The sequence below is a fragment of the Lontra canadensis genome, unplaced genomic scaffold (genome assembly GCF_010015895.1).
Source record: "Lontra canadensis isolate GAN:19392208 unplaced genomic scaffold, GSC_riverotter_1.0 scaffold8, whole genome shotgun sequence".
In the NCBI taxonomy this organism is placed as follows: domain Eukaryota; kingdom Metazoa; phylum Chordata; class Mammalia; order Carnivora; family Mustelidae; genus Lontra; species Lontra canadensis.
The window spans coordinates 18,369,089-18,391,749 of NW_022631002.1; the positions used below are offsets into that span (position 1 = coordinate 18,369,089).

The window sequence follows — 22,661 nt, forward strand, 5'->3', positions numbered from 1 at the left end:
TGGTTTATGTCTGTAGTATCTGAGCCACCATGTTAAATAAACATTAAGAAAGTGTTTTGAACAAGGAGAAAAATAATTTCTTCATTCACTTACACATACATGCACAAAACAGACCAAAAAAGCATAATCCCACAATGACTTCCCAACTTCTTCCTTATATATAAGAATTACAAAATAGTAAAACTTGGAACATTTGCTTTTAATCTTCCAAGCAAGCTAATACATAGAAAAGCAAATCCCTTATTACGCACTTTAAAAATTCTATAATCTATTTTCCCTCTCCCTCTCCAAAGATTAGTTGGTTTGTCACCCACAGAAGATCAAACCCTGGGGTACATGGGTGGCTCAGTCAGTTAAGCACCAGACTCTTGGATCTGACTCAGGTCATGATCTCAGGGTTGTGAGATTGAGCTCTGGGTAGCGCTCTTGCTCAGCTGGTAGTCTGCTTGAGATTATTTCCCCCTTCCCTCTCTCTCTATAACAAAGAAATAAATCTTTTTTTATTTTTTCTTAAAGATTTTATTTATTTATTTGACAGAGAGAGATCACAAGCAGGCAGAGAGGCAGGTAGAGAGAGAGGAGGAAGCAGGCTCCCTGCTGAGCAGAGAGCCCGATGCGGGGCTCGATCCCAGGACCCTGAGATCATGACCTGAGCCGAAGGCAGCGGCTTAACCCACTGAGCCACCCAGGCGCCCCATAAATCTTTTTTTAAAAAGAGTTTATTTATTTGACAGAGAGAGACACAGCAAGAGAGGGAACACAACAGAGGGAACACAAGAAAGGGAGTGGGAGAGGGAGAAGCAGGCTTCCCACTGAGCAGGGAGCCCAATGCGGGGCTAGATCCCAGAACCCTGGGATCATGACCTAAGCCGAAGGCAGACTCTCAACGAATGAGCCACCCAGGCACCCCTAAAATAAGTAAATCTTAAGGAAAAAACCAAACAACCCATCTTATGTCCTAAAGTTTAAACAAAAAACTTCATTGTGTATCTATATAAAACCAGGAATATTTTTCCTAATACAGGCTCATACAAAAATCTTTGTATTATTTATGTATTATGTTTTGCAAGTAAAGTGAGAAGTTAGGGTATTCATGACAACACTTAGAAGAGTAAGTGAGCAAGTTGATAAAAACAGGCATAGAAACACAAAGGAAATAGGAGAAATACTGAGCATAAAATAAGGCCAAAAAATATTTTTAAGTATTTTATTTCCATAAGAGTCAACTTCTACATTAAAAGATGAACCAATCCATTATTCACTAAAATTTCACCAAAATTATGTAATACATTTAAGTTAGGCTTTAATAGAGCTCTCAGTTTAAACGTTTCATATCTTCAACCTAAACTTCCAACATAAAAATTTTAAGGCATCAATTTGTTTTCCCAGCTTTTCCTCAAAACAAAAAAATTATTTCCAAGTTCAAGTTTTCACACTATTTTTTAATGAAAATTAAATTTGCAGTATTAACAGAAGTAGAAAGCTACCCATGAACTATTTCTAAATATTATTAAATTATGCCTACAGAGCCTTTTCCCATTTTTCTCTTGATTTTATTTTTTTAAAGCACTGTAGTCACTTAGGTTAGCAAAACAAAATATATCCTGTCAATACTTTCAAAAGAAGTAAGTTTTAAATGTTACATGTAAGAAAGCACACTACTCTTTAAGGGCTAGAAGTTTCTATAATGAATATTATATACATGAAATTAGTAATGGAATGACATAAAAAAAATTGAGTTACTTAAAAAATCGTATTACATCCTTGTAATATGAAAACACACCTGACCATATGTGTGTATAATCAGACCTGTGATCTCTTCGTTAAGCTGTAAATCTTCCAATGATCTCTAATAAAACAATCCACAGTATTTCAAGTTGCAAAGAAATGTTTCCTACCTTGCCTGCTTCTCTTTCTAAGTCGACATACTCCCGGCTAGGTGTCTGTCGTTGTTCTCCCTGCCAGCTGGCCGGAAAAAACTGGAGAGACAGATTGGTTCCTGTGGCCACAAAAGCCTTTTAGAAAAATCAATACAAACAGGATCAGGAGCAGGACATTACATAAATTATGCAAGCAGTCATTTATTTTTACATCAGTTTCTGTCTTAAGCGAGGCAGCACTGAGAATACTTAAAAGTAAAAAAACATGCACTCATCATTTTTCTTAAGTATTAAGTTACAAACATCTGATTCCATTTTGAGGACCTTCGCCATTGGCTGCTTAAATATAAAATCAGACATGGAATCAATACTTTCTTTCAGGTCATTTTTTGCTGACGTTAGGATCTCGCATTGCTAATGTCTAACCAGAAGACATCATCTCTGAATTTAAAAACTTCTATTTTTAAATGTGAAAATCACTAAAGATCTATACATTTTGAATTTTAAAGCATACCACAACTTCAAGTTGTATAAATGGGACATTTTAATTTCTCTTGATTTCCCTTGTTTAATGAAATACTGCGTTCTCAAGCCCATGTTAAAAACACACAGGACTGTGTCTTCTGATAAATGATACATTAGCAATATGATGTGACAGTAGTTATCTCTCTAAAACCTTAGGTGATTTAAAAAATATTCATTTTCTGAAATTTAACTTTAGGAGAACTGGATCTGACTATATAAAAGAGTATTCATCTAATATTTATAATAAGATTTGGATGTATGGTTCAACAGACAGAACAATCTAAAGCCATTTCAATAAAGAGTTCTGTGTAGCCCCTAAGCAATTTAACTACATTTCCTCCAAGTAAAAAATGGAATTAGCATTGTATCTCTTCCAAAGGGAGATTCAGAAAGAAGCAAAAAAAAGCATTTTGGAAAAAAAAAAAAAAAACCAACCCTGAAACATTTTTCATCATCTGAATGTAAACTTTCTTTGTTGAAATGAGAGGTTTTGGTTTGTTTTATTTTACTAATTAAAGTTCCACAACATACTTTGTTTCCAATCAAATAGTCTTCATCTGAAAGCAAGGGGTTCACATTTTGGGCAATTTGTTTAAAGCCATCAGCTGACTGAACCATCCACTAGTACCCCTGATGATTAACAGCTTAGATTCCAAAAATGTATTCTTCCTATTTCCACTATTGGTATTGCAGGTACAACTGCCAACCTAACTGCTAAATCTCTAAAGAAATCTTTGATGCCATTTACCTAATCAACAGGGATACTCTTTCTTGTGGCATTTTACATGAACGGGGACTGAAAAAAACATCAATATTACAACATTAACCTTTAAAAAAAATCTTTCCCTATTAATACCAAGTTTAAAAAACAATCAAGCATAGTGAAATGAACCAACAATAGTTAAATTGAAAAGCTGACTCTAGAAGGCACAGTGCCTAAGCTGTAGGATGAAGCAATTTACTTAGCTGTACATCAGTTTCCCTACTAATTAGTATTTGTAAAGTGCTTGTAATAGTACCATGTAAATGCCATTTAAGTATTTGCTAAATAAGAGAAATAGTTCTGAGCTGGATAAGAGAGCTAACTTTTTCAGCCTTAGATAATAAAATAAATTCTCAGTGTAGAGTGGTGGCAGATAAGAGATTCAGCCCATGAATGAATGCCTTAGGTCAAAATCCCCAAGGCATGTTTCTTTAGTATTCACCTAGTAACAAATCCTTCCACTCCCTGTGTACCCCAAATCAGCTCTGTGCAAGTAAAAACAATCTACAGATCTCATTACCTCACCTCCTGTCTGAAGACCAACCTCAGAAGAGATTTCCTGCTTCATCACTTCATGCCCTTTATCTCATCAAGATCCCTCTCTCTGAGAGAGGAGAAGTGGTAAAAACAGATCATTCTACAATAGCATTTCACAAATTTGACCACAGAACTCTTTTTCTAATGGAATATCTACACACACATAACAACTGGGAAAACTCTGTTCGGTTCAAAAACACAAAAATGCTTACACTGGTATCATTGTCTTTATAGAAGACTTCCAGATTGTCCCAGTGATTATTCTACAGGTTTCACAAATTGCAGAACAACACACTTTAAGCCAATTCAACATACCTCTACCCTTCCATCTTCAGGACTAAAAATATATAGTTTTTACTGCTGTCACAGTCATCACCATACCTGAATTCTTTTCTTTTCTTTACCATTAGTGTTGAAGACTTCTCCGACACTCTTACCACAATAAAACTTACAAAAGGAATAAAACAGACCAAAGAGATTCTCCCCCTTACTCATAATCACTTTTATTCATGCTATGATAAGGAGTCTGGGTACGTTTTATAGTTATGATCACATCTATCTAAATACAAAATAAATTCTTTAGCCTCAATGATACACTAAGGAACTGTTCAAAATTAAAAGAGTAAAAAGGAGGGGGGAGATTGATAACAGTTATGGTAATTACACATATTTTTATTGTATATAGCTGCTGTCAAAACAGAGTCAAAATAATACCTTCTCCACATCTATTTTCCACAACCAAATAAGTGAAAACCGCAGCCTGTTCCTAACTAAAAAGACAAATTTTAGGCATTATATTAAGTAACCTCTAAATTCAATTAATCAAGTAGCTATGATACAAAAGACGTTATGCAGAGTACCTGTTTAGAGGGGAGTATATTAATGTATACACCAGAGTTAATGTGGTCTGCACCCTCTAGGAGCTAGGGATCCTGTAAGTTAAATGTGAAGAATACTGAATTAAAGGGGGGGGCTAGAGAAAGGAGGAAATGTGAAATTCCTTCCCAAATTACAAATAATTACATTATTCAACAAATTAAGACATGTATGCTATATTAAGTGAGAATATTACACAGAACTCAATCTACCCTCCTTTAACTTTTAATACTTGTCATGTATTAAGAACTTATTAAAATTCATAGGATCAGATATCTGGAAGAGAGAAAGGCCTGAAAAGTCTGTCTGATTTATCCCTGGAAAGAAACTTATGATAAATACTAGCAACCTATAACACTACTATAATATTATAGTAATATTATAATATAGCAATTCAGCTCTACTGTGGGTTAAATTATACTCCCAATTCACAATTATACTCAGTAAAGTTCCCGATGTGACAGAAAACAACCTAATAACTATACTTTATAAGTCCTCCCCCAAAAAACACCTCAGCTCTAAATATCAGGAAGTATTTTGTACCTCATCTTTCACATTTACATCAATTAACTCCAGGAAATCCACTGGATAGGTATACCACCCACCTTTTGCAAAAGGAAGCCCAGACAAAGAATAATACATCACTGGATCAACTAATGAATGATTTTTCTATCACTCAGGCCAAAACGGAAAGTATGTCTTAGGCATTTTAATCATGTAACTATTATAATTACTTCAGAAACTTGGAAGTGTTTTACTTTCATAACAGGCACTAATGACCAAATATTCTAGAGCTCCTAATAAATTTAGCCAGTATCTTCACATGATCTGTAATACAGTTCTAAAAAGTCTTCATTTTAAATAGAAAAAATATTCTTAAAAATAAATTTGATTTAGGTGATGAAAAGGGAGAATTTTATGGTATGTGAATTGTTTTTCAATAAGATATATTCTCCATAAGGGGTGGGGGGAGCAAATGTTCCAATACGTCCTCCTATTGTTAACCCAAATTCAAACTCCACCATTGCTTCAAGTCTGCAAATGCAATGGGCCCAGTTCAGAGTAGATAACTGCATTCCATTAGACAGCACTTCCACTTCTTCTGTTTTTTAATTAGTAAGATCTCTTTTCTTTAGCTTTTTCCTACTTATCTTTGGCTTTTTCATTCCCCCCTCGTTAGCACCTCCAATAAGACAAACCAAAAAGATGATGAGACACTTGAGCTTTTTTTCCCCTAAGGTAAGGTTTGGTGAAGGTGAAGCACTGAATCCACCACCTAAAACACGGCCTCAAGATCAACTGTGGATTTCACAAACCCATGCGATTCTTCAGGAACTGCGGCACTAAACGGGATACGTTTTTGAGATTTGAAAAAAGATGATGGTTTCTGATTCTTCTGAGCCTTAACATTCTAAGAAAATAAGATGGCTCAGTCTTCAGGGCTTGTTTGTTTCTATTAGGACAATAGAGAACTGGTATAAAGCTTCTCAGCTATACCGGCGGTTAAACAGCTTCACATACAGATTTAACAACAAACCTAGCGTCCTGAGAAACTGACTCTCGCCCAGGAATCAGATCTTTGAATGAAGCCCCATTCTTTTTCCGCATGGGTGTTTTCTCCCTTACAAATACCCTACCCCTTAATGAGTGACACAGCCCGTACGAAGACCTCTCCCTGTTTAGTTGGGCTCGGGTGTGAGTTCTACTCGCGGCAAACTGTTTGCCGAGCCGCGTCTGGGAAACACAACCAGCCCGCAGAGAGCCACAGGGAACCGTCTCCCCGCGAGGACGCGGCCCGCCAGTGTCTGGTTTCGCATTTTGAATCCCGAGTAGGAAGTGAGACGGCGCCCGCTCAGTTCCGGGAGTCGCGGCGTCCGCGGCGCGGTCCGGAACCGGCCTGGGCCGCAGCGGCCCCCGCGCAACAAGTGACCCGCGCGCGCCTCGGTCCCCGCGCCCCGGGCCCCCCGCGCCCCTGCCCCGCCGACTTACGATTTCCGAGCGGCCGTCGCGGCAAGCGTTCTGGAAGCGCGCCTGGCGCTCCTCGTGGGGCCGGTCCCTGAAGCCCGTGTACTTAATCTGCAAGGCAGAGACGGCCCGAAATCAGGAGCCAAATCCGCGACGCCGCCTGCGCGCCCGCCCGCCCCGCGCGGCGCAGATAAGGGCAAGCAGAGTCTGCGGGCTGGCGGCTGCCCGGGCGAGATTGCACCTCCGCCGGGCTGCCCGGGGCCGCGCCGCCCAAACTTTTCTCCGCCCGGGCCCACTCGGGGCGCGCTGCGGCCTCCAAGCCGCCCGCCTGCCTCACCTCGCATTCGCGGCTCAGCTTCCTGAAGAACTCCTCGTTCTCGAACTTGCTTCTCTGGTCGGGCACGACGCGCGGCATCTTCCCGCCCTGAGGCCGCGCCGGCCGACCGGGCTCCGGGCTTGCGCGACACCCGCTGGCCGGCTTCACGCTGACCGACTGACCACCCACCCGCGGCGCCCTGACTCTGGCTTTCCTTTGTTTCAGGCGCCCGCCCGCGTGGGCTCCCGCTCCCGGGAGTCTGAGATGCCGCCGCCCGCTCGAGCCCAGCCCACGCCGCCGCCGCCTTAGCCGTTGCCTACCGCCCGCGCTAGCCCAGCACTCGCCGCCCCCGGCCGCCGCCGCCGCCGCCACTTCCTCTCGCCGCCCACCTCGCAAGCCCGCCCGTCCGCCCCGCCCCGGTCGGCCCCACCCCTCCTCCTCGCGCGCCCGCCCGCCCCAAACTCCGGCAAACAAAACGCACCATTCACAACTCTGCGACCCGCGCCGCGCATGCGCCGCCCGCCCGCTTGCGGGGCAGCTGGGCTGCGGCGAACCAGAGCTCCTCCCGCTGCGCGGCCCTCTCGCTCCCTTAGCTGCCCGAGGGCTGATTTGTGTAGACCCGCTCTGCGGGCATCTGCCCGGACCTTAGAGACGGGGAGCGGCCCGCGCGGGTCCTTTCTGTCGACTGTATGGAACTTTGGGGCTCCTCAGCTGCTCGGAGTGACCCCAGATTGTCACCTGAACGTGAAGAAACTTGGGTCCTTGGGGACTTTGTGTCCCAAAACCGACGGGGAGGTATGTAGGCTGCTCCTAGCAAAGACTAAAGGTGATAAGAGACCACAGAATCTAACTGAATCCACATCGTGGTGGAAAGCTGTTGGGAGTCAGACGGTACTTGTCTGGGATCTCACTCCACTGTTTACACGAGCCTGAAAATGAGCCCTGGACGCTAAGCCTCAGTTTGCCTATTTGCAAAATGCAGACACAAGCTCTCAGGGCTAGCGTGAGAGTCCAACACATAATGAGCACTCAATAAACAAGTCTCCAAAGAAGAAAAGCTGAATTGTATGTAAACCTAATGCCAGTCCATCTATTTACCCACATGTGCAATGAAACCCTAAAAAAGTTCCACAAGTTTTAGGGAAGTCATTTGGCCCAACTGGAGAGAGTTTGACATGGGATTTATGGCAGAGGTTGACTAAAGGTTGATCCTCAATAAATTCTTAAAATTCCAGCGTATCAAAAACTCAGTGCAAGGATGGCAAATAGGCGCCAACTCTGACTGACAGTAGCTGGCCATATTGCAAAAGACTATGAGGATACAATGCTGGCCTGAATTCAGGATTTGGCAGAATTTCCTACCCCTGCTTAGTTCAATCTCAGTTTTGCAGATGCAGAACTGAGCTAGGGTGATCAAGTGTTGGGTTTTCCAGAGACTGTCCTGGTTTTACAGTGGAAGTCCCATGTCCTAGGAAACCACTCAGCCCCTTGCAAACTGGGATGGTTGGTCACCCAAACTGAGATCCAGAGATGGATCAATTGCCCAAGGTCAGGGAGGGAGTTTTCAGCAAAGTCAAACCTGTAAGCTGGTGGTTTTAACAAACACACTTTCTGAATCGCAAACATAGAATCAACCCTCTCCAAGGGCATTCTTGCCTGGCCCACATCAAACCTGTGTGACTATATGAGTGTGCACAAATAGAAAGGGTACAGATGTGGATGTCACCAAGTACTACCATTGGGCCTCCATCTATCTCTAAATAGTCCCACGGTTCTCTTTCTTTTTTTTCTAGTTTTTTTTTAATTTTTTATTTTTTATAAACATATATTTTAATCCCCAGGGGTATAGGTCTGTGAATCGCCAAGTTTACACACTTCACAGCACTCACCATAGCACATACCCTCCCCAATGTCCATAACCCCACCCCCCTCTCCTGACTCCCCCACCCCCCACCCGCTTCGGTTCTCTTTCAATTGCAAGTGACAGAAACCCAATTCAAACAAACTTAAAGGTAGAAAGGGGTTCATTTTATTTTAAGTAAATAAATCACACAGAGGGAGGGATGGTCTCCTGGTTTTCCCCCCCCCCCCGTTTTTCCATTTCTTCTCACCTGCTTACCTTTCTCAAGCACCCTTCTATGGTGTCCATTTCCTGGCAAAGGATGGGAGCAGCCACTTCTCCAAGTCATAAAATTTCTGGGAAGGACTTGGATTGGCCCAGTCTGTGTCACATACTCTTCCTTCTACCAAATCACCACGTGCAGGCTGATATGATGACATGGGCCAGCTTATGTCACATGCTCTCCCATCAGCACTTAGGGGAACTGGGATGGGCAGCCTCAGATAGTATATCCCATGTCACACCATTCGACACCCTCATATTCCTTTAAGGTAGACATTAGTATAAAATTTTCCATTTCGGGGCACCTGGGTGGCTCAGTGGGTTAAAGCCTCTGCCTTCAGCTCAGGTCATGATCCTGGATCAAGCCCCGCATCGGACTCTCTGCTTGGTGGGAAGCCTGCTTCCTCCTCGCCCTCTCTCTGCCTGCCTCTCTGCCTGCTTGTGATCTCTGTCAAGTAAATAAATAAAAAATCTTTAAAAAAAATTTTTTCCATTTCTGCCTCTAAAGAATGATCCACAAGGCAGCACTCTTACTCCTCGGTGTGTCCAGGTAGGGCCATGAACTTGTTGCTGATCTTGGCAGAGGGGTGGGAGTACAGAACGGGGCAGAGTACATGAACCGTCAGCCTCATGGGGGTGGGGAATGATGTCCTGAAGGAAAGGGCTGAGAAAGCCTGCCAGGCAGATCCAGAACAGCAGCACCACAGACAGCCTTTGGCAACTCCAGGCCACAGGATAACCCACTCGGCATTGTTTGGCATCCAACCAGCCAGGACAACTGGGAAACCAGCCGCAGGCTGGAGGAGGCCATCTCTTCGGCTGACCTTTGTATGCCTTTTGTTGTTGTTGCGCAAGTTTTTTTCACTTATTTTAAAAATTAGATGAAAGGAAATTAATAACGGAAAATATCACCCATGTCAGGTATATTTAACTCTGTGTTTCTGTCCAACTGGGTATGTATTGGTCCAGCCATGACCCCACAGAGGGGTTTGCTAAGAGCCAGCTCTAGTAGGGTCAGTCCATAGATGGAAGCCTGTGGCTGTCTATTCTTTGCCTAGAAACACCCCAAACCAGGCTGAATTGTCTCTGAAGCCCTGTCATTTGGATCTGTCCTTTCCTAAGGATTCAGCCTGCCCAGGGCCTCTTTTTCCTATCTTCCTGGGTGGATAGCTGCTCCTACGGGACTCCCTGACCCATCTTGAATGGATGGGCAGAGAATGTGCAGTAACACTGAGCAGGGAATGGGAACCCTCAATCGTTCGGCTCACCTGTGAAGCTGTGAGCTGGATGCTTTTATGTCCCTTATCTCAGTTAATTCAGAGAACCACTTTCTAAGACAAGTTTTCTTGTCCTAATTGGACAGATGAGGAAATAGAGGCTTTGAAACAATAAATAAGTGATCATAGGACAGTGACAAGACCTTGACTCAGTAGAGATAACAAAATGGCATTGGGGTATATCATCTTCATTCACTCCTCACCATAACCCTGCAAGTTTGGTATGATTGACCTTATTCTACAGATGAAGGAACTGATGCTCAGAAGGGCTAGCAATCCCCAGGCTCTTAACTGTTCTGCCCTGAGACATCCGCTGGTGGAGCTGCTGAAAGTACCGCTCCTCTCTCTGGCTGAACTGCGAGCTGGTGGACAGTGGCAACTGGAGGTCATTCCTCCTGGAGCACCCTACCATGTTCCCAAAGGGTCCCCGACAGGCTGAATGAAGGGATCCTATTGTGGGCCTTGTGGCAGGATGTGTTTCTTGACCTCGATGATTGTGCATTCCTGTCCCCTGAGCCCATCTGTTTGTCCTTTGTTGGCTTGGAAGGTCAAAGCCTAGACTAGACATCCTGCCTCCTTAAGTGAGCAGAAAGGATGGCTTTATCCAGGTGAGGTGTTGGCAGCTCCCCACATCTGCCTCGCCTCATACAGAGGGTGAGGTCTTCCCAGGCCCCTGAGCCTCTAGTACATTTTTTCTAAGGAAAGAGTTTCCTTTCAGTTACTGAGGAAATATTGTGCCATCTTGAAGCTGAAATAGGATCTGGAACCACAAATGAGACTTGACGGTGGGAGGGGAAAGAAGGGAAATCAGTGGCTGCCACAGCTCCTAACACCCCAGCTCTACCTAGCTTCTAGTTTGGGGATGGAGAAGGGCCCAAGTCCAGGATGAGGGACTCATCTGCCCAAACCGCCAGGCAGTTTCCTGGGCCCTAAAGAATTCTTTTTTTGAGATATAATTTATCTACACTGTAAAATTTACCCCTAAGCCCTTAAGAATTTCCCCTCCCAGGAGGTTCTCCCCCTTCTTGGCTCCCCTGCTACCCTCCCCCACCAGCCCAGCCATCCCAGAGGGAGAGGAAAACCAAGAGGAGCAAGTTTCCCTAGAATAGCATTTCTTCAGTGTTGGGATCAATAAACCCGTTTGCTTAAAAGGAACCAGATGATTTCATCCTTGTAATTACAAGTTTGACGTTTGCAAATCTTGCCCAGGCTCCAAGCGAGCCTCTTTGTCATGGGAGGCGGAGGGGTTTGTCTGGATGCCTGGGGATGGGGGCCGAGCCTCGCATACTGGGAAGAGGGCCAGACTGGGGTCAGGAGGCCTGGCTGACCAGTCTTCAAGGGCTATTTGGGACTGCTCCCCTTCTCCTCCCCTGCTCTCTGAGTTTCTGGCTGGTGATGGGAAACAGAGGAGACTAGGGGACTAGAGAATGGCAGGGGCGAGCTCTAACCGCACTGCCCATCCCCCCCAAGCCCCTCCCCCAAGCCTCTGATTTGTCTATGCAGGAAGGCTAGGGCCCTCAGCCCAGCATTCACAACTTCCTTTCCTTTCCAATTCCGTCTCCCATCATTGGCCACCATAGTCCAGCTGTTCTGACCTGTTTACATTTCCACATGCCTCAGTGCCTTTGCTCTTACTGTACCTTCTGTCTAGCATGACTTCCTCCCCTTTCTCTTCTGTGAAGACTCACACTTTTTCTTTAAATACAAATTCAGGGACCTTTGATTGTCCTCCATAGACTCACTACCCACAGCGTCCCTCACTCTATCATTTGGGTCCATACAACACAGACGAATCAGGGAGATGGTCAGCACACACAGGACATAGCAGCACCCTGGCAAGATTTGGCTCCCCACTAATTTGTGTTCATTTTACTACTGTGCAGCCTTCATATGGGTGTCTCTTGCCCCACCTTTCCATTTTTTAAAAATTATTTAAAACTTGCACATATTTTTGTAGAAAACTTAGGAAATATAGAAAGAGAGTCTCACCATCCCAGATCAATCATTGCTACATTTAAGCATATATGTTCTTTGGCGTTTCTCCATCTACATTTCTTTACATAGTTATGGTGTTCTATAGGAACAGTTTTGGGGGCACCCAGGTGTCTCAGTCGTTAAGCATCTGCCTTCATGATCCCAGGGTCCTGGGATTGAGCCCCACATAGGGCTCCTTGCTTAGTGGGAAGCCTTCTCCTCCCTCTCCCACTCCTCCTGCTTGTGTTTCCTCTCTCGTTCTTTCTCTCTCTCTGTCAAATAAATAAATAAAATCTTAAAAAAAAAAAAAGGAACAGTTTTGAATACTGTTATCATCTAACCTTATGGCATAAATATCTTCTCATGTAATCATATAAAAATCCTAATGACATCCTGGCTGATCTCCTATGTTGGGCATTTATTCAGGTTGTTTCCTATTATTCGCTGGTATAAAATTGGCTTCTGTGAACATCATGGTGCTTAAGGGTTTTTCTTAAAAGTTTTGGATAGTGTTTTTAGGGTTAATTTCCAGAAGTAGAACCATTGTGTCATAAAGTACAGACATTTTAAGGTTTCTGATATCTGTTGCCAAATTTCTCTTTGGCAGTGAATTTTCTTTCTTCTTGAGTCTTAAAAATCCTTCCTCCCCCCATTTCTCTTCTCAGTGTCTCAGACACAGGAAGTGCCAACCAAGAATAAACCAAGACCTGCAGATAGAGATCAATGGATCAATAAAGGAGGTTGAATAATTCAACATTCACTTCTGGCTCATTATCGACTCTGGAATCCAAATACATTCTCTTTTACCTTCTCTCCTTTTGTCTCCATGCTGATGATGTCCTGTTCTTGGATTCTTCCCCAAATTTCCCAAGCTCTAAACCATCCTGGCAAGCAGGGTTTCCCATCATGTTGTAATAGTGTCTTGCAAATAGACAGACAGAATTACTAGCCCACAGCCTCCTCACCAGCCTGCCTTCCCTCTAGGAACACAAGAGGGACAAATAAAGCAGACAATAATTCTCATCTTCTAGATGATACTTCTGGGTAAATGGGCAATGTGTTCGTTTGGCTTCAGACTGTTCTAGTCCTAGCTAGCTTCCTCTGTTTAGCTTGTTTTTTTCCTCCCTTTCTCAGCCAGGCAAATTAATACTCCTTTTTTTTTTTTTTTTAATACTCTTTCATTAAATGTGGAGTCAGGGGTACCTGGGTGGGTCAGTGTGTTAAGCGTCTGCCCTCGGGACATGATCCCAGGGTCCTGGGATTGAGCTCCGCATTGGGCCTCCCTCTGTCCCTACCCCTGCTTGTGCTCTCTGTCTCTCTCATGCTCACTCTCTCTCTCTCAAATAAATACATAAAAAATCTTAAAAAACAAAAAACAACAAAATGTGGGGTCAGAGGCCTCTGAGAACGATACTAGGAGAATGACTGCCACACACCAATGCCTGATGGAGACTGGACCCAACCTCCTCAAAGGCACCTGATAGCTTCCCTAGCCCACCTGATGCTAGGGAAGCTTGCTCCTCCTACCCCAGGGATAGGATGTCAGAATGCCTTGCAGCTTAGGTAGTGTTAGTGATTGAGATGGACACAGAGATGAGGCACCTAGATCCCTCTTCAGTGAAGAACTTGTTACCTGAGCAGCTGGGATTGCTCTCAGCCCTTTCTGAGATTCCCTGAGCTACAGAGAGCTACCTGCAAGTCATTCTTCCTTTCTAGGCACCTTATATCCAATGACTGGTGATGGGTATATACATTTTTTTTAAAGATTTTATTTATTTACTTGACAGACAGAGATCACAAGTAGGCAGAGAGGCAGGCAGAGAGAGAGAGAGAGAAGGAGGAGGAAGCAGATTCCCTGCTGAGCAGAGAGCCCGATGCAGGACTCGATCCCAGGACCCTGAGATCAGGACCTGAGCTGAAGGCAGAGGCTTTAACCCACTGAGCCACCCAGGCGCCCCAGTGATGGGTGTATAAAGGCCCAGCAGAGCAATGCTGGTGGGCCATATGAACTCTCAGGCTCCCTGGGGAGTCACCTGAAGCTGTTGGGCGGTGTATAACTTCACTTCTTCCTCTACCCAATTTTGCTTTTTCCTCTCTCATCAACATGTTTTGATCCCAAATAAACTTCTTGCAAGCAAAACTTCCTAGAGAACTTGACCCTGTGACAGTGACAAAGAGTTATTCCCAACAGAGCTTCACCCAGGGGCATCTCCCTTAGTATACCTGGGTGCGACCTGACTTAAGAGTCTGGACGATGAGGCACTGTGGGGAAGTCACTTTATAAATGTGTTTTAAGGTCTTGCAAAATTTTATTTAGTTATTTAAAGATTTTATTTTACGTTTTTAAAGATTTTATTTATTTATTTGAGAGGGAGAAAGAGAGCACAAGCAGGTGGGATGGTTAGAGGGAGAACCAGACTCCCCACTGAGCAGGGAGTCCGATGTGGGGCTTGATCCCAGGACTCTGGGATCATGACCTGAGCTGAAGGAAGATGCTTAATGGACTGAGTTACCCAGATGCTTAAAGATTTTATCTTTAAGTAATCTCTACACCCACTGTGGGGTTCAAACTTATTACCCTGAGATCAAGAGTCACATACTCCATTGACTGAGCCAGCCAAGCAGGAGCTCTTGTTAAGTTTTATTTTTAAAAAACTTTTAAAAACTGTTTTGGAAGAGACATGAACCATTTGTGGACTTCAGTGGTTGTCTGGTATGAGTTGAGATTCCTCACTTGTAAAATATGGACACTGTGTAACATTTGCTTTAGTAAAAGTAAATTTCCAAACACTCTCTCATTGGACTTTCCTAAATTCCTTCCCAGTAAGGAGGAAAGGAATTACTGTCCTATTTTGCAATTCAGAAAATTGGGACTCAGAATAAGTGACTACCTTATTTAAAGGCAAACGGCCAGATAGACGCACAGAGAGAGATCCCAGAAGAGCAAAGGTGTCCTGAAGTTAAAGAAATTCAGTCTCTTTTTTCTTTGTTAGAGTAACTTGATGTCAGAGATCTTTCATGGCTTGTCTAAGATCCCAGAGCTAGCTGGCTACTCAGTTTTTTAATCTGTAAATTAAGGACAAAGGCATCTACTTGTGTCTGTCAGGACTGTTTTGGTTTCAAGTGACAGAAACCCAGTTAGAGTTGCCTTACACAGGGGTTTCTGGGTGGCACAGTCAGTTAAGTGTCCGACTCTTGGTTTCAGCTCAGGTTGTGATCTCAAGGTTGTGGGACTGAGCCCCACATGAGGCTCCGCACTTAGCACAGAGTCTGCTTGGGTTTTTCTTCCCTCTCCCTCTGCTCCTCCCCACTAAAATAAACAAATAAATCTTTTTTAAAAACTGGCTTACATAGAAAAGGGCAGGTATTAGCTCAGTTAGCTGAAAACTCTAGGTGTATAAGTGACCAGACATGGCTGGATCTAGGTGTTCAAGCACTGGCACCAGAAATCTGTTTGTCTGTGTCTCTATCTCTCTTGGTCTCTTGGTTCTGTTTCTCTGTTTTAGTTTTATTCACATGCTGACTTGTCCTCCAATGGTGAAAATTGTTCTTTCCTGATATTCCCACAAAAATCTTGGTTTGACTTTAATAGACTTTAATACTTTGGGTTACCTGTTCATCCCTGACCTGTGGACATTGAGCTGCTGTAGAGAGGGTAACATTGCACGAACAGATGTACTAGGCAGGCAAAAACACTAGGTGATACCTGGGTTAGTGCCTGGCACAAAATTACAAGCTCTCAAAGAACGGTGGCTATAGCAATCTTAAAGGTCCCTTCTGGTTTTGAAATTCTAGGATTTTCTAACTCCATACTTTGATACAAAGCCAACTATAAATGTTGGCAGTCAAGGAAAGTGCAGGGTAACAATTTGAGTTCATACAAGGTCAATTTAAAATACCATAAAATGAGCTGAGAAGGGGCCAGAAAAGGAACTCTAGAAAAGGAGCACATGCTCTTCCATAGCAGAGGGTAGCTGCCTGGGCCTTGCCTCCTTTTGTAGCTGAGCCAGGGGAAGGGCAATGACGGAATCAAGGTGTGGCCCTGGAAGGGGATTTCCTGAGGCTCTGGGGCTGCTATGTGCAAAGATCTTTCAAAGGATACTGCTTCTTTTAGCATCAAATGACTTGGCTGCACCAGCTCTGGGAGCTGAAGGCAGCCAAGGATGGGGTGGGGGAGTCCATTGGGCTGCAAAGACTGCCCAGTGTGGATGCTTTGGTTAGGTGGTGACCAAGCAATGTCCCAGTGAAAGGCATGTGTGGTGTAAGGGTGTGTGTGGGTGGCAAGCCCAGAAGAGGCAGAGCTGGAGCCAAGGTTCCAGCCAGGCTCTCATTCACGAGGTAAACCAGGTAAGTGGTGCCCCCTGGAGGTGCATATTGCAATAGCTCTTCCGTTTGCCCTACCTGGGCTCTGTGAGAGGGAGGGAGGCCTGTGCCTCCTCCTGACAATGGGTTCCTGACTGTTTCCAGCCTTCTCACATTAGACTCCCACTACCAAGAGTTGTTTGGGTATGTTTGCATCCTCTCTCTTTGAAAAAAATTATTCTTTTCCCAGATATGCTGAGTATTGTAGATGTATTGGTTGCCTAAAGGCTAAGTAGTTAGGATTTCTCCTGGCAGGAAGGATTAGAGAGGCCACTTGAATGTCTGAGGTCACAGCAGAGGAACAGTTGTATTAAAACTCAAGATCGGGACGCCTGGGTGGCTCAGTTGGTTAAGCAGCTGCCTTCGGCTCAGGTCATGATCCCAGCGTCCTGGGATCGAGTCCCACATCGGGCTCCTTGCTCGGCAGGGAGCCTGCTTCTCCCTTTGCCTCTGCCTGCCATTCTGTCTGCCTGTGCTCGCTCTCTCTCCCTCTCTCTCTGACAAATAAATAAAATCTTAAAAAAAAAAAAAAAAAAACAAACCTCAAGATCCCGGGGCACCTGGGTGGCTCAGTGGGTTAAGCCGCTGCCTTTGGCTCAGGTCATGATCTCAGGGTCCTGGGATCGAGCCCCGCATGGGGCTCTCTGCTCAGCAGGGAGTCTGCTTCCTCCTCTCTCTCTGCCTGCCTCTCTGCCTACTTGTAATCTCTGTCTGTCAAATAAATAAATAAATAAAAATTAAAAAAAAAAAAAAAACTCAAGATCCCTGCCCATCGGTGGCCTTTCCTGGCACAGCAGAGTTCCATGTTTTGGGAGTAGCAAATTGATGGTGGTGTTCCTGGCAGATGTGGAGATGCCCAGCAACAGAGCCAGAGGTTCAGAGTCTTGGGTCTGGGGTCTCTGGAAGGATCTGGAGGCTATGGTCCTTCCTCCAGGCCAGAAGAGTTGTTCCTTAGTCAAGAGACATAAATCAGCCATAGGAGCCTCCATCAGCTTTTGATGAATTTTTCTGCCACTGCTGCTAATTTCCTGAAAGGCTTTTCCTCCACCTCCAGGCTCCCCCTCAAAAGGGTTCTTGCTCCTTAGCAGTAGGTCCATAATGCAGTGGCTCCCTGGTGAGGTCACTGGCATGCTTTTCCACCAGCACCTGTGGCCAAAAGCTGGGAAGGGATGAGTCCTGGGCCACAGCTGGAGGGGACTGGGGCTGGAGTTCGGTCCTCCTGGGATTGTTCCCAGATGTATGGATGAGGAGAACCGGGCCCAGAGAGGCAAGTGGCTTGCCTGAGGACACCCATAGAAGAATAGGCAAAGACAGGAATATTCAGTTTCCAAATTCGTCGGAAAAGAGGCATGTTGAACTCTGCTCTGTGACACCATCTGATCTTGAGTTCTTTCAGGCTTCAAGTGAGTCTTCCTCCCCTCCCCATTTGTCCCACAGACCAATGGGCCCAAACCCATCTCCTTGTGGCCATGGAGTTACCAATGTGATTTTAGAGAGTAAGTAGTCGGAGGCTAGAGTCCTGTCCTGATCAGCTTTCCATGGAGGAGTTGGGGAAAGAAGAGGTTTCCCCAGCAACAGTGGGCCCTGCCTATGTCCCCACCATGGACAGCACATCCCCTTGGGGTTTTCATGGATCTGGTGGGTAGGGGCTGAGGTCCCCCAGGCCCTGGGGGTGGGGGAAAGCCGGACCCAGGCTGGGCTGGGTAGGAGACCTCTCAGCCAGAGTGCCCTAGGAGCCCTCCAGTGAATAGGGGAGAGGGAGTCGTCAGACCTGGCCTCCGCTTTTGTCTAAAACTCCTTAGAAAAACAGGACATCTAGGAGTCTCTCTCAACTTCTACCTCTCCTTCCCTCATCTGTCACCTAGTCCTGTGCAACTATTTTACGAACTTGCTTGCTGTCTCCCACGAAGGACTCCTTGTTTGGTTCTGCATTGCCCTCCCCATGCCACTGCATCCAGCACTGGTCAGGAGCCTCAGCACCTTTAACAGAGCCCCCTGTGGCACTGATAGGGGAAACAGAAGAATTGTGAACCTTCCTCCTGAACCCTCCCTGCTGCATCTTCTCTCCTAGAAACTTCAGCCTCATCTAGCGTGTCTTGGGCATAAGCCTACTTTGTCCCTCACTGCAGGACCCCAGTGTGTCCAGCTTGGGCTGGAAAGGGCTCAGTTGGGAAAGACGAAGCCTTGAAGTGGTGGCACCTGACCGTACTGCTCCTCTTCCAGGCCATCTTTCCTTCACCTGATGCCTCCCTGGACCTCAGAGCTTCTATAAACTTGGGATCCCCGCCAGGCCCTCGGAGCACCTCCCCTGGCAGCCTGTGGGCTCTTGGAAGGCAGGATTGATCCCTTTTGGGTCTTCTACAGCCCACAGGTGGCCAGTCATGGCACGGGACCCGAGGAAGGAAGTCCATGATTCATTCATCGGTGATGAACGCCTGTGGCCCTGCGCTGCCCAAATTCCTGCCCACCTCCCGGCCGGGGGGTGGGCACGAGCCAGCATGGGGGCACCAGGAGGGACCTGCTCTGTGCGCGGGCAGCCCTAGCGGGGCCTTGGAGAGCCCGAAGACAGGAGAGCCACGAGACCGCAAGGGGCTTGGGCAGAACTCACCCGTTCCACGGCTGCCAGAGACCGGGGGCCGCTCCGCTCCACCGCGCCGCCTGCCGCCCGCCGCCCGCCCGCCGGGAGACTGCTGGCTGGCGCCTGGGCTCGGGCCGTCACAGGCGCAGGAGCCCTTCGGGGGAGGGAGACCCCCCTCCGCTGCCGCCCCCGACTCCCGACCCCGTCCTCAAGCCGCCACCGCGGTGAGTTTCAGCTCCCGGCGCCCTCGCGTCCGCTCGGGCTCTGGCCCGGAGCCAGGCGACTGGATCTATCACTGCCGCTGGCGGGAGGCGACGGCGGGTCCCACGGGGCTCCTAGGCCGCGGGCGGCGGCGGCGGCGGCGGCGGCGCTGCGGGGCCTGCGGTCAGCTGGGGCACCGCGGATCCGCCGCGTCTGCAGCACTAATTGGCCCTCCCTCCGCCGCCTTCGCGGGTAATTGCTGCTTGGCCCGGTGGAGGTGGCAGGCGGGGTGTCCGAGGGGAGGAAGGGGCGCCGCTTCCGGAGCGGGGCGTGAGGCTCAGCCCGAGCTGAGCGGCGGGGCGGGCGGGAGCCGCGTGTGCGCGCTGTTCCGACGCGGGCTTTGCGCCGCTGTGCCTTCCCCCTCTCGGCGGCCCTGGCACGCCGCGGTAAACCCAGGGAAAAGCCACCCAAGTGTCCTGGGGACTTCACCAAGATCTGTGCACCGTTCCTTGCGGGGTGGGGCCTGGCAGAGACTTTAGGAACAACTCTGGGTGGCCGTCGGAGACTCGGGTGCAGCCAGGAAGCTGAGGTGGACGCAGGCCGGGAGGCAGCCCTCCCGGCCTCCCTCATCCAGTGGTGCCACCTCAGGAGGAGCAGACAAGAAGAGGGACGTCTTCCTGAGAGGACAGGGTGGGTGTGGGGCAGGGACTGCGGGAGGCAGGGGGCCAGCTAACCATCCTGGCTGCCCACTGGAATTCCTCCAGGCTCCAAATCTGAGAGAAGGTCCTAGGGTATCCCTGGGAGCCCTTTATGGGCCCGGCATCTGCTGCAGCCTGCCTGAGCCCTGACTGAATCCTAGTTCCTCCTCAGCGGCACACCCTCCGATTTGGGAGATAATAGCCTCTGGGCAGGGGGCTCTTTGGAGCACATTTCTTCCCCAGACATGCAAGAGAGCCCAAGGAGGGAACAGAGGGACCTTCAGGAGCAGGCCTGGACTAACCTGCAGTCAGACCTTGGGACCTCCAGGTCAGGGTGTCCTGCAGGCACTGAAGTGAATCAAGCCCAGCTAGTCCCTGCTGAGTTGTGCACGGGTGGCCCAGGACCACCTTCCAGGGGGCTGAGCTCCTAGCTCTCACTCAGGGTCCCACTGAATGGCTGTTTCGTTGACTATCCCCTGGTTAGAGGTAGGTGGGGATGTTCTGCTGCCTATGTGTCCCCTGAGAATAGGGCTGCCACACCTCTTCTAGGGGCCATCCTCCCTCAGGGATTGCTCCAGGTCTGGATGGAAGCGACAGGGTGGGTCAGACAGGCCTGTATCAAATTCCCACTCTGCCACTACTAGGTCATGACCTTGAGCGAGGCCTTTTATGTCTTGTGTCTCAGTTTCCTTATCTGTAAAATAGGGGTAATAAAATGTTACCCTTGTAAAATAGGGGTAATAAAATCCGAGACAGGGTTTTTGTGAAGATAAATATTTGCTGGAAAGGGGTATTGTCTCCCTCTTCCAACCGTTCCTTTGCTTTCGGGGCTTAGATGCTGGGGCATGGAAGATTGGGGGCCCCTGCCCCCCACCACTCTCTGCAGCTTCTAGTTGTCTCAGGAACTCCGGAAGCCCTAGGAATAGAGACTAAGCAACACTGTAGTTTGGGGCATAAAACCTGTGGGACACTACATAGCAGCATTGTTCATAGCAGCATTACTCACAAGGGCCAAAAGGTGGAGACAAACCAAAGGTCCATCAACAGATAAATGGATAGACAAAATATGGTGTGTACATAGCATGGAATATTATTCAGTCTTAAAAAGGTATGAAATTCTGATGCACACTACAACTTGGATGCATTCTGAAGACAGTATGCTCAGCAAAATAAGCCAGACACAAAAGGACCGATATTGTATGATTCCATTTCTATGAGATACCTGGATAGTCACATTCACAGGATAGAAAGTAAAATAGTGGGTACCAAGGTTGGGAATGAGAAGAAATAGGGAGTCAGTGTTTAATAGATGTAGGGTTTCAGTTTGGGATGATGAAAAAATTCTGGAGATGGATGGTGCCAGTGGTTACATAACGATATGAATGTACTAATACAATTGAACTGGGCATTTAAATATGACTAAAAGGGCAAATTTTATGTTATATATATATTTACCACCAAAAACCAACAAAAAACTAAACTAAACCAATAAAACTTGTGGTACAGGTTGGGGTATGCCCTGATCCAGTTGTAGCAGAGGCCAGAGTGAGGAGTCTGATTGCAGCACAAAAATCTAAACCCATGGACAAGTGAGCATGGAGTATGGATGTCCTTGAGGGGCACACTTGAGACAATGAAAAAGCTGGATGTTTTGCAATCCAGGCAAATTGCCATAGCCCCTGTCACTGAATGTAGCAAAGCAGACTCAGCCCAAGGAGGAGCAGGCAGCAATGCACCCTCCTCTGAGGGCTCAAATCAAGACACCATCTGCTTCACTCAACCATTTTACAGATGGAAAAGGTCAGGTCAAGTCGGTTTTGTTTGTTTGTTTGTTTGTTTTAGTTTTTTTGTTTTAAAGATTTTATTTATTTATTTGACACAGAGAGAGAGAGAGAGAGAGATCACAAGTAGGCAGAGAGGCAGGCAGAGAGAGGGGGAAGCAGGCTCCCCGCTGAGCACAGAGTCCGATGCGGGACTCGATCCCAGGACCCTGGGATCATGACCTGAGTCGAAAGCAGAGGCTTAACCCACTGAGCCACCCAGGTGCCCCAAGTCAACAGGTTTTTATTGAGGACCAATCCTGTGTCCAGGCTTTGGGGAGGCTTTGGAGGGGAGGTGAGTAGGGGAGGGAGAGAAGATCCTAAGCTGTCAAAGCTTCACTCCATGTAACAAGAAACCTGCCGAGGCCTCAGGCTAATGTGATATGAACAGGCACCAGGCTGAGCAGGATGAACGGTAAATGACAAGCTGGGTTCAATGCTAGGGGCAGTGGCAGTCTGGGTGGATTTCCCAAAAGAAGTGGCTTCAAGTCGACCTCGAAGGGTGGGGAGGATTTGGAGAAGGGAGAGCAGTTTGCCCTGAGGCTGGGTAGTGGGGCACAGCACAGCAGTAAAAGGATCTAACCTGATGGCATCAGTGAGACCTGGGTCATCATGGGATGTCAGGCTGAAGAGGGGAGTGCAGGGCCCTAAACAATAGGCTAAGGCTCTAGCTCTGGCAGGAGGTAGGATGGAGCCTCTGCAGGGCTTACGTTGGGGAAGGCAGGTTGCTTGTTTCAGATGAGTCCATGGCCGGTCTCCCCAAGGCT

The 22,661-nt window shown here is 46.9% G+C and overlaps 1 protein-coding gene across 2 annotated transcripts in view; it reads right to left on the bottom strand.

Annotated features, from left to right (window-relative positions):
* CBFB (core-binding factor subunit beta) overlaps positions 1–7,214 on the bottom strand; it is a 60,889-nt gene extending 53,675 nt beyond the window's left edge. The window contains exons 1-3 of one of the 2 annotated variants that reach the window (XM_032854270.1): positions 6,884–7,214; positions 6,571–6,657; positions 1,899–2,015 (exon numbers count right to left, since the gene is read on the bottom strand). In XM_032854270.1, the coding sequence (XP_032710161.1) occupies positions 1,899–2,015; positions 6,571–6,657; positions 6,884–6,961 (282 nt within the window). In that variant the 5' untranslated portion in view covers positions 6,962–7,214. The remainder of the gene's footprint in view (positions 1–1,898; positions 2,016–6,570; positions 6,658–6,883) is intronic. The other variant, XM_032854271.1, reaches the window with a different exon arrangement.
* Between the last annotated feature and the right edge of the window lie 15,447 nt (positions 7,215–22,661).